Genomic DNA, 12,452 nt, shown 5'->3' with positions numbered 1-12,452 from the left:
CTTCTTCTTTTCTTTTTTTTTTTTTCTTTTTTTTAAATACACGTAAATTAATTTAAAATTTTCACTTTTTTCAATGAAAAAATATTGTTTTTGTTGTTTTAAATTAATTTTTTTACATTTCAAACAATTTTGTTTTCTTTTAAAAAATGACATTTTCTTTCTTTAATGTGGGATTTGATACATAATATAATTTAGTGATTCATAAATGCCGAAATATGGGATTTGAAGATAATATCTTGATGTTACGGTTTTTCATTTTTTTCAACAGTTTATTATTCTGAGAAAAAGATAGGTTGACAAATAAACTTTTTTTGGCATCATAATATGTATAATTATGTTTTGAGACCTTGTTATATTGGAAATATAAAATAAACATTTTATATATTTTATGTTTCATTATTTTTCTCTCGTTTTCTATGCTTTTCCGAAGTTTTTAGAACGATGTTTTCAATTGTTGTTTTAAATCTGTATTCCGATCCCACCACTCTTAAACAAAAGGTGGTTGTTGTGAAAGCTTCTTCGATTGAAAATGCTAGCAAGCTTAATTGGTAAAGTCTACACGACTAATTATACTCAATACCTGGGTTCAAGTTCCACCAGCATTAAGTTACCGAATCTTACAGGCTTAGCCAACATTTTTCCACTGAGAGAGAGAGAAGGGCATGACCTTTTAAAAATGGAGATGAAAATTTTAGATAACTTTCTTAATGATGTATGCCACTTCATGGTAAAATTTGAACATTTAGGAAAAAATTAAGGAGCGATATTTGATAATAAAAATACCAAATATCTTTAGATGAAATATGGTTGTACATTATATTTCACACCAAATTTGTATCATGAATTTTTGAATCAGGGATGTCAATGGATACACATTTACCCAGAATCAAAACTAAAAACCCTGATTCAATATAAGAGTCGGCCCTAAAATTAACATGATTTTAAGATTTTTCTATATTTTAAAATTAAAATGTACCATGTAAATTTATCAAATTTTAATATACCCTAAATGTTGATGCTTAAAATGGATCATTTCTTCTTAAATTTAAATTTATTAATTTTAATAAGACATTTTAAATTTTGAAAATAAGTCATTAAAGCATCTCAGTAGAAACACATTATTATGAATTTTATACTTTCTAAATAACGTATTAATTTTTTAGAAGGAAATTTTTTTACAATGATTTTGAAATATTCTCATTAGAATTTTCGGAGCCAAGAGCAACAGGTAGTGATGATTTTTGACAGTTTCAATTCCACTTTGTTTAAAATCAAGACCAAAAAAAGCTGGAACCGATAAAATATAGTGGTTATAGTACTTATTTTCATAGGATACAAACCAAAACCGACTCATTGCAACCCGTACTTGTCTTCCTATGTAATCTTTACTCCCAAAATTGTATAATAAGATTTATACATACATTTCTTTGTCACATGAGAGACATAATCACAATCCAGCATACTAAGAGGAAAACTTTTGAGGGACAACTTCTACAAATTAATTAAGCTGCACAGTTTGGGAATAAATAAAAAAGGGCTGAAAAAACTGCAGCATCAAATCATTAAAAAAAACAAAAAAAAAAGTCCAACTAAATGAGTTTGGTTCATAAGAAATTGGATTCCCAAAAAATTATAAAATGAAAAAAATAAGTTAATTCGTACTAAACTATGATGAAGTGTTACATTAATGAATTTTCAGATAGATCACAAAATATAAATGAGAATAGATTAACATGAAAGGGATATACAAATAGATTAACATGAAAGATATCATATATATGATGTAATATGCAAAAACTAAGAATAGCTTATAGAAGTAACTCAACTCATGCTAAATTTTTTAATGCAAATCCATGATTCAAAAAGCATTATCTAACAAACTTTAAAAAAAAAAAAAACAAAACAAAAAGAGGGAGAGATCAGGCTAATGTACCCCCCCTCCCTTCCCCTCTCTCTCCTCCTCCCAAGCTGCTGCTCTTCCTGATAATAGGAAGAAAAAAAAAGGGACAAACTCCAGTCTCACATAGATAATAGAATCTAAGAAAAAACAGATTACTGGGAAACGCCAAGCCACTTTGTGAAGTTGTCAAACTCGGTGTAATCGCTATCTGAGATCATAGTCTGGTACCAAGCCTTGCCTGCAGCCTTGATAGCAGCAGCCTCCTCCTATACACCAAACAAAAAAATATCCCATTATTAGTGGCACCAGTCTCAAAAACAAAACAAAAAACATGGGGTGTTCAAAGGATAGCTTCTATTTACTTACAACATACCACTATTTTATATGCTACACTGCCTATTAGTTTCAAAAGAATTGGTGTTGTAAGTAAAAGTTGGAGTGCCCATAGAATCTCTTGATAAGATGTAAAAGAAAACCGTTTTGGGATTTTCAACTCCTATACAATGTTTTGGGATTTCCAACAAAGAACATCCGCCCAAACAATACAGTTGAGGGAATGATTGTTATTGAAGAGAACTCTATCGACAAATTATTACCGCCTTATACCTTGCACTTCGTTCCCCTTTTGTTTAGATTTGAGTGTGTATCAGTGGTTTGAAAATCTTTCAGAAAAGAAAAAAGAAAAAAAAAGGTATTTCCATCCGGCCTTTTCAAGGCTTTCATCTCTGGGAAAGCCTCTTGCATAAGCCTTTTAACATTTTCAAAAACGTTACACACAGAAACAACCTTTGGGAACCTCACATTTTCCAATTATTTGATTCACGGCATGTTGTTCATGTTATTACCATACAAATGCCAACCAAAATAACGTGTTTAAACTTGGGGCACAAACAAGATTCATGCCACATAGGGTGGCAATCTAGGGAGATTGTAGGTTTGACAACCCTCCCTCCCAATAATTTGATTCAAGGCATGTTGTTCATGTTATTACCATACAAATGCAACCCAAAATAACATGTTTAAACTTGGGGCACAAACACCATTCATGCTACATAGGGTGGGATTCCAGGGAGATCATAGGTTTGACAACCTCTCTCTGTGTGATTAAGGCTGTTATGTCCCAAAAGTTCAAGACTACCCCAATTCTATAGACTAACCCACTAATCAACCAAAATCAACACCATTCCCATGATCCAGGTCAACAAAGTCCCACAAGCTTATACATGTCTTAATGACAGTTGATCACCTTCATTGACATCAAAACATATGCACAAGGCTCATCGAATGTACATGTCAATCCCACTCAGAGATATCTTTCTTGTTGTCGGGAAGATTGACAAAGTATAATTTTGATTGAAACAATAATCGACAAACTAATAGAAACTAGTTACCATGCAAAACTATGAGAAAATGTATCATTTATGAAAAATATTTATTATTTGGCAGATCCGAAAGACCACAAACAAATCCATCAACCAGCCAAATCTACCATCATTCCCATGATTTAGGCTGCCAAAGACTGGAGAACTTAGGCATGCCTCAATGAAAGTCAATCACCAACATCAACCAGTAACAAAGCCCAATCCACACCCTGGGCTAGCAACTAATTATGCAACAGTATCTCACACTTCATCTAGCCAAGTTTATAGTGATGATGAAATCGTTCATCCACAACCCAATGCTAGAAAAATGACTTCAACCATAGAACAAACGACATTTCAACCAATTGTCTTCCAATCTCTTGACAACTAAAACTAAAATCTTCCTAGAGCCCTCGTCAACATTCCACATGTAGAACCAAGGGATTATGGTCAAATATTTCAACAGTTACCATGCTGCATAATGTGGCATCAATGAAAATAAGGACATTATGGCATTGATCCACATTGGCATTTGATGTACCGAACATATACCAAGATTCCATAGCAGCCTTGTCCAAGAACATAATTAGTTATCAATGCAACTTTTCAAGCATCATCTTCTCTACCTTTCTAACCTAAAATAGGATAATATCAATCTCAATGAAGTTAGCTTCTTGGCCTTGTCAAGGGTCATCCGAACTTGTTTAATCTCTCTAGAAGCAACACCTTCCCATATAGCTCCTAAATCTGTCACTCATTTTAGCTACCTAATGTATCTTACTACTTTAATGCCACAGTCTAAACTAGAACAAAGCAATTACATCTTATATTTTTCACAAAAACAAGAAACAAATGTGTGAAAAGCCATTGTAGGTGAATTTTTGATCCCATCTACTATATAAACCTAAAGTGATAGCTTATTATTGATTTTTTTACAAGTATAATTCTACCTATTAAAAAGTAAAGAAAATTAAAAACACACATATAAAAATACAACAAATAATCATATTTGCATAAATGAAGAGACAACTAAGAGAAACATATAAACTCTGTAGAACCAATTCATATAATCATAACCGATAATGGTTTTTAAAAAAAATTTATTGGCTACAAAGATGACTCAAGTCATCCCAGTATCATTTGTGCAAAAACAGGATTTCAATGTGGATTGTCCTTCACATTGACTAGTCTAAGATCCAATATGTATTATCTAATAATTTCAAAATATCAAACGGCTGGCTTTTTGATAAAATTTATTAATTTTTTATTGATTTAAATATTTATTACCTGTATAAAAATATGATCTTGCGCTTGAGCATATTCTAATCCAACTTACTTTATATATATATATATATATATATATATATATATATATATATATATATATATATTGAAATACATACCTATAAATTAACATTATTTACAAATGAAATTAAGAACTTGGTATGAGTAAGTGAATATACCTTAGGAACCTCTTTCCTCTTCTTGTCGAGTTTCTCCTTCTTGGCCTTGACTCGCTGAGCCTCGGCTAGAAGAGCCATCCTCCTAGCAGTCTTTGCATACGGATTCAACTTCAAAAGAGTGTTCAAATTCTTCAATGGATTCTTCTTCATTGGTGCCCTCTTAACGTCCTTCTTGATCGGTCTCACCACAGATTGAACCTCATCCGAATTAATAATCCTTGAAAGATCAGCATTAACCATCTTTGATCGCGGCAAAACATATCCCCTCTTCTTCTCTGATGGCTTATCGAACGATCCGTAAACCGAATCCAATTTCTCGAAGGCCGATTTGGTCCAAATGATGAACCTTCCAAGATGGCCACCAGGAGCAAGTTTAAGCAGATTAAGACGATCGACATTCGCGATCTCAACTCCAGGAATGTTCCGGAAAGCTTTTACGATTTTCGATCCTTCAGTTCCGTACACAATCAGAGGGCCTTTACGAGAGATGTATCGACGATTCCTCATTTTTCCCTTACCAGGTCGGATCGAATGGCTGTCTTTCGCTTTCTCCGCATCGGGATACGCACCGATCTGCTTCAAAACCTTGATCGCTGCAGATGTCTTCTCTACGCCCTCGGCCGAGTCTCCAACAACAAGAGGGATCTCAGGAACGTTTTCGATCCGATGGCCACGAGCAAGAACAAGCGAAGGAACAGCTGATGCAGCGAGAGCTGATGCAACAGCAAATCTTTTCTGATTCACATTGATCTTACGGTGCCAACGGCGCCAGATCTTCGTTGGCGCGAACATTCGTCCGCCGCGACACATGTTACCAAAAGCACCTTGACCGGCTCTATGGGTACCACCACCAGGGACACGAGGGATACGGGAAACGGCACGACCGGTTCCCCATGACTCTGCAGAGGTTTGATGACCAGCACGTCTGCTAACGGCGTAAGGTTGCCGTTTGTTCTTGGAGATGTTGGAGTGAACGAAATTAACGATATCAGGACGGATTGACGCCTTCATAACGTCTGGGAGTGGCAGACAATTGACTTCGTCTGTCGCCATCTCGCCCTCTAAGGGCTGGATGGAGACGAGAGGTCTGGCTGCGGCGGCCATGAGAGAAGAGTTTAGTCGAAGAACTAGGTTTAGTCGAAGAGACAACGAAGATCAGCAGAAATGAAAATTAGGGTTTGTTTTATCATATAGATAGACGAGATGTAGTGTAAATTACCAAAATGCCCTAAGATAAATGAGCCCCTCAGCCCTCAGCTAGGGTTGCCAATGGGTCTAATCAGATCCGAAACCCGATCCATTTGGATCTAATATGTCCGGATCCGGATCCGGATTTGGGTTCCGACTTGGTAATTTGAGTCACCTCCACATCAGCAATGTGAGAATCGAATTCAATTTTAATGTTACTTAAGCATTTTCATAGTAATTTATAGGATTAATTTTTTATTAACCATGTCTATATTTTAGGTATGATTTAATTAAATCGAGCTGAATCGATTGATAATGCATGGCTCATTTTTTATTCTGGATTATTGATGTTGTGGGAGATTTTTTGGATCTCCCATTCCTTGAGATCTGTATTGAAATTAATATTTCTCTTTGATCTTCGTCTCTGATGATCTTCTAAGTGATCATCTTTTTCGTCAATCATCACCTAAAAAGACACTGGTGTAGTGTCGGTTAAAGTGCTTTTGACAATTAAATTAGTGTTTGATGAAAATTGCAAAGGAATGAGAAAATAATAATAATAATAAATTTTGTGTGACTTATGCAGTTTGAATGGGAGACATCCATATTTCTAAAATTAACTTTTTTAATAGGAATACTAAACTTAGTTGTAGCCACTCCCCAATATTATCTAACATTTATGATAATAAAAGTCCATGATGCTTTGATGATAATAAAGACCCACATCTCATAAATATAATAACTTATATGAGGAAAGATCTTACTTGTGTAACTGCTTGAACTTGGTGGTTATTTGATTTTCCAAGTTGATTTGATCGAGTTATGCATTTATAATTCTTTCGGACACCAAGTAAGTTTTACTTTTGAAATATAATGATTTGTACTACTTGAGTAATTTTGTATAAGATCGCCTTTTTTGCTATTGAGTGGATTGGTCCACTATAATTGACCATTGACTTGCATGATTATTATTTGAAGGGATGATCCATGAGATCGAACCACTTAGAGGATTCGATGTTGAGATTAATCGAGGTGGTTGATTCATATAATGTAAGCAATATGGGTCGACATAGGTTGCCAAACCACTTAAGAAGAAAAATAGGGCTTCAACCAAGGGGGCCAAACCATCTAAAACGTGCACTAGGGGATAGGTCAAGGTGGCCAAGCCACTTAAGAGGAGCAATAGGGGGTTCGGCCAAGGGGTCGAACCACTTCAGAGGACCTATAAGGTGGGTCGGCCAGGGTGGTTGAACTACTTAAGAGGAGCTCAACCAAGGTGGCCAAACAACCTAGAGTGTGCAATGTGGACGAGGGTCGACCAAACTGATACTACCTCCTAAACTTTTGAATTGGGTCCATGGGTTGGATCAAATTAAAGACAATCTAAATGCTCTAATTTGATAACTTTACTAATCATTAGAAAGGGAATATTTTTTTTTACTTAGAGATGTGATACTTTGAAATTCCAAGTTGAGTTTATGATAACTGGGCCAAATCAACCTATTTTAATTTTAATGTTTATTAAATAAATAATTTAATGTAAATATTTATAATCAATGTAAAATAATATTTTTTGATTGACCATTTATTACTTTAATGTATATATAATAGAAAAGTAATAATAATTTGAATATACATTTATATTTACAAAAAATATTTATATCAATTTCAAAGGTGTAGATGCAATTTCTTATATTATCTCGAGATTCCCACTAAGATCAGATTATCTCTTTCTTGTACGCCTAGGTGTGCCTGCAACAACAACTCTTCGACGTTGGAGTCAAAACCTTAGTGTAAGAAAATAGAGTATTACTTTTATTAGAGAAAATTGAATCTACAAAGGGTAAGACAAAGACTCGAATTTTAAAACCAATGTCAAATTTTAAAAACTACAGACCATCAAACACTCAAGGCAGTATAGAAATTTACAAAATGCGTTAATTTTACAGGATGTCTATAATCGGATTTTACATAACTACAAATATGTTACATAGCCAAGTTAATAATAAATCGAGAGTCAATTTCAATCGAAAACCAACTTGATGTTTGATGTGGTATCGAACTAGAGATTTGGCATACATGGTATATTGTACCAACTCAATCTCTACCATTACATAATGAGAGAATACATAGTAACAGTTGATGGACGACAAGCTTTGGAAGACCAAAAATGCTCACATTTACCATTATCAAGGTAATTTTACTCAAAAACCAAAAAATAAAATAAAATAAAATAAATTACAATCTCGCAACCCTTATAACCCACATTTGATAGTTTTCTAAGACCATAGAACTATACAATTATTATTTTATTTGCATTTCATTTTTGTTAATATTTTAAATTATAAAAAGACACTTATATTAAAATAGAAGCTGACATATGCAAACGCATGTTCTTGTTCCCACCTTCGAAGGATAATTTCGAAAGAACGTGGGTTCGATCAAGCCACTGAACACCATAAGGAGGGCGACTAATGAAGTTGATTTTTTGATCAAGGGCGAGGAATGACCACTAGACCATGTATCAAAAGGGTTTATTTATAATTTAAAATATTGATTAAAAGGTTTTTAAAGATTACATAGTAAAAAATGATATTTTTGTAATTTTTAAACTAAGCAACATGATTATTCAATCGTAGTTTATAGTTTTCATGATTTTTTTACCTTAATAACCTTGACTATATTAAATTTAAATATAAAAGTGGGGGTATTTATGTCCACTAGAATTGTGGTATCGAACCGCTTCTACTTTGCCTTCTATATTATAATAGTAAAGATGATAAAATATGATATAAAAATAAAATAATTATTTTAAAATTTTAAAATAATTATAAAAAAGAAAAAAATTTAAAGGACCCTGGCAGGGGTACATTTTTTTTTCTAAATAGGTCCTAAGTTTTGGACGGTCTCTTCATAATCTATTTAGTAAACTTTTCTTTTCTTAAGAGTTCTTGTACCTCATTTGCCATATTTCTCACAATTGAATATCTTAACCATTCGAACTCATCATTTTCATCCAAAAAATTGGATTTTTGACATCTCAATCGAGTTTTGAAATTTTCATTATATTGAAAATGATTTAAGAAGGAAGAAGAAGCCATTTTTAAGAGTTTTGCAAACATTTTGAAGATGTATATATAAAAAAAACTAAGGGTATTTTCACAATTTTTTTTAAGTTTTTGGATGAAAATCAAACTCATCATTTTCATCCAAAAAATTGAATTTTTGGCATCTCAATCGAGTTTTGAAAATTCCATTATGTCGAAAAGGATTTAAGAAGGAGAATAAGCAATTTTTAAGAGTTTTGCAAACATTTTGAAGATGTATATAAAAAAAAACTAAGGGTATTTTCATAATTTTTTTTTAAAGTTTTTGGATGAAAATCGATCAGGAATGATTCTTTTGGGGTTGAAATCGTTTAAACAAGTTATTATCTCAAGTTTTTAGTCAATCTTTCCATGTATTTTAACAATAAAAAAAACTTGAAAATTGAAAATAGGTGGTTTTACCAGTGTCGATATCACCACTTTTTATTTACTATCGAACTTGATGTTTTTTATGTATTGCCGAGTTCACCACTTTATTTAATAAAAAGTGGTGAACTCGATAGTAAATAGTGGTGAGTTCGTCAGTAAAAATTGTAAACTCAACACCAGATAAAAAAAACATCGAGTTCGATAATAAATAAATAAAAGTGGTGAACTTGACAGTAAATAAAAAAATGGTGAGTTCGCCATTATGAGGGATCATTAAGAAATAAAAAGCTTACTAAATGTCCTTTCTAGCTACCGCACAAAACTTAGGGACTATTTAAAAATAAATCCCTCCGCAAAGATCCTTTAAGTAATTTTTCCAATAAGAAATCATGTATAAATCCTAATTTATGTAATAAGTGTGCCTTTGCTCATGCCATCTACTAGTTGTTATAAATAAGAGTTGATGGTATGGGACGACTGCAATTTCCCTTTTTAGGCTGAGAATTTTGATGGTATAGGGTAACCCAACACCTAATTAGTAATTTGGATTATTTTTAATATCTTTTTGGTGTGTAAGTTGGGCTTCAAATCATGATTTCAAAGCTCCACTACCATGTGTAAACCATTTGAGTTGTAGGTCTAAGTCTAATTATAAGAAACTAGAAGTAGCATGTGCAACTTCGCATTTACCATAAAGGTTTATCTATAATTTAAAATATTGATTAAAGGGTTTTCTAATATTTCACAGTAAAAAGGATATTTTTATAATTTTGAAATCTAAACAACGTGATTTAAGGGAGTGGGTGGCAATTTCCTTGGATTTTGACCAAAATGACCTTTAATTATATTAACTTTAGATGGAAAGATGTGGGCATTTGTGAGATCCAAAATTTGGTTTTGAATCACTTCTACTCCACCTTCTCTCATTATAATAGTAAAAATATCTGATCCATTCTTCTAAAGATGATTATTGTACTTATAATTTACTCGATAATCTAGTAAGATATAATTGAGATTTTGAGAAATTTTTTTTGTTCTCCTTGGTTTTGATAGCTATTTATAGAAAATAAAAAAGCAAGAGTAGAAGAGTAATTAGTCGTCAATTTTTTTCCCAAAAATACCCCCAAATGCCTATTCCCAAAATGTATTTTATGCACTTTAATGTGATACGTTAAGAAAAGAGAGCTGTTATTGGCACTCTAACTTTAAATTATTACAGCCCAATTTCTCAAATTATTTCTCACATCACAATTAAAATTTAAAAACACAATCTTCAAACATGACAAAGGTTTGGCTCAAATCATAATCTCAACATTATAACACTCATTTAAATAGCTTCAATAGTTATTTACAATTATGATTAGCCTCATATAAAATCTTAAACCCCAAAAATGTAGAAATCTAACAAAATAATAATAATAAGTGAAAAATAAGGGAGTTTTTATTAGCACCCAAACTTTTACTTATTCTTAACCATTCTCTTATTTTCTTTATTTTAATTGGAGTGTAATAAGTAAAAGTTAGGTGCTAATAGTAGATCTTTAAGAAAATCTTATGAATTCTTAGTGCAGGTTGAAAATTGGTATTACAAAATGCCCAAGTGAGATCCCTCAAAGTAGAGTCTTAAGTCCTCATGGTCAATAAGCCTCTTCAACACACATAACAAATAATTAATTCAGATTTTGGGGAAAAAATTTCAACCTAATAACTTAATTACTAGTTAATAATAATATTCATTTAACATGAGCTTATATTACAAAACACTTTCCTTACTAACTTAGTAAGATTTTAATTCTTACTAAGGGTCCTTGAGATTAAATGGATTACTACATTAGCAATTCAACACCACAACTCTCTAGATTTCTTCAAAAAATTAAGATGATTTTTTTTTAAAAGAAACATTTTTTCCTTGGGTTTGATCTAAGGTTCTGAAAATGATGTATATCGAACTTTCATAGAACTCTCAAATTTAAAATTAAAATTCAACTATGAAAAATAATATTCTTTAAATTTTTATTTTTGAAAGTTTATAGAATTTTATCCTCTACAACCCTGTTGCATCGGATCTTTGGATATCAAAAAGTGAGCTCAACTACCCTTAATAAGAGTTGAAATCTTATTAAGTTAGTAAGGCTAGTTAGATTTATAAAACAAACATGTTGAGATTCTCTAAGTAAAAGTTGGTGTGTGAAAAGAATCTCTCTTTTATAAGTCATTCTAACTGTTCTAACTTCAATAGCACAAAAATTATCTTGGTCCGCAATTAAAAAATCACCGTCCATCGAGCGTTGCTTCGTTGACGAGTCCGATGTGAGTGACTCACTAGCAGTTTCGCAGTCCCATAAGAATTCCCAAAAGGCTACTGATAAGAGCACAAAACCATAGATCGGTTTCCTTGTGTATCCCGAAGAAAATGATCTATGATTCTTTGCCATTACCACGTCATCCGAGTATTCATCGAGTGAATCCGAAAAGCTATGCATTGTGATTGTGACAGTAACGTTTACGCCACGGCGGCACATATTTGAGAGCTCCAATCAAACTTTGACACAATGTCCCCTAAAAGCATGAATTCGGTGTTCTCCTCAACACAGAAGTTTGATGTTGAATGTCTTGTTGTAAAAAAAATTTTAAAGGAGAAAATTAATTAAAAAAGTAGATGAAAATTGTTAATTTGTAAAACTTATATCAAATAAGAAAAAGTTGTTTAAATTATTAAAATACCCCTTTGAGTGTTTATTACTAAACAACGCATTTTATGAAGGGTATTGTTGTAATTAAATTTAATATTTTTGATTTAGTAAAAAAAATTTAATCCCAAAAATAATAATATAATGTTTCCATCTAAATCTCATGAAATGGGAAATTCACAAATTTTAATAAATATTTTCATAAATTAGAAAAAAAAATTCTAATTTGATCAGATACATCTTAGTTTTGAATAAAAACAAGTCGTATTTTTTAAGGTTCCTTTTTACATAAGCCCCTCTCCCGACCTAACTTAGCATGGGTTAGAATCATAGATCTTTTTTCTTTGGGATACACAATTGCACATCTTTAGAAA

General features: G+C 32.3%; 1 protein-coding gene across 1 annotated transcript; it reads right to left on the bottom strand.

Annotated features, from left to right (window-relative positions):
* Nucleotides 1-1,702: 1,702 nt before the first annotated feature.
* Nucleotides 1,703-5,893, bottom strand: LOC147384674 (large ribosomal subunit protein uL4). The gene is made up of 2 exons (XM_086425768.1): nt 4,725-5,893; nt 1,703-2,166 (listed from the first exon to the last, which is right to left on the bottom strand). Exons 1-2 carry the CDS (start codon nt 5,826-5,828, stop codon nt 2,053-2,055), a joined length of 1,218 nt encoding a protein of 405 aa, XP_086281894.1. The 5' UTR covers nt 5,829-5,893; the 3' UTR covers nt 1,703-2,052.
* Nucleotides 5,894-12,452: the final 6,559 nt, after the last annotated feature.

This window comes from Akebia trifoliata, chromosome 15, assembly GCF_017979445.1.
Source record: "Akebia trifoliata isolate Shusen 1 chromosome 15, ASM1797944v1, whole genome shotgun sequence".
In the NCBI taxonomy this organism is placed as follows: domain Eukaryota; kingdom Viridiplantae; phylum Streptophyta; class Magnoliopsida; order Ranunculales; family Lardizabalaceae; genus Akebia; species Akebia trifoliata.
The sequence above is the reverse complement of the archived record's forward strand: the minus strand, read 5'-3'. Positions and strand labels throughout refer to the sequence as shown.

What these genes read in the sequence shown, in the direction of transcription:
- LOC147384674 (XM_086425768.1), bottom strand. Translation starts at nt 5,828, where the DNA reads ATGGCCGCCGCAGCCAGACCTCTCGTCTCCATCCAGCCCTTAGAGGGC. An exon ending in AGAGGAAAGAGGTTCCTAAG is followed by an intron (nt 2,167 to 4,724) that starts GTATATTCACTT and finishes TTTGGTGTATAG; the next exon opens with GAGGAGGCTGCTGCTATCAA.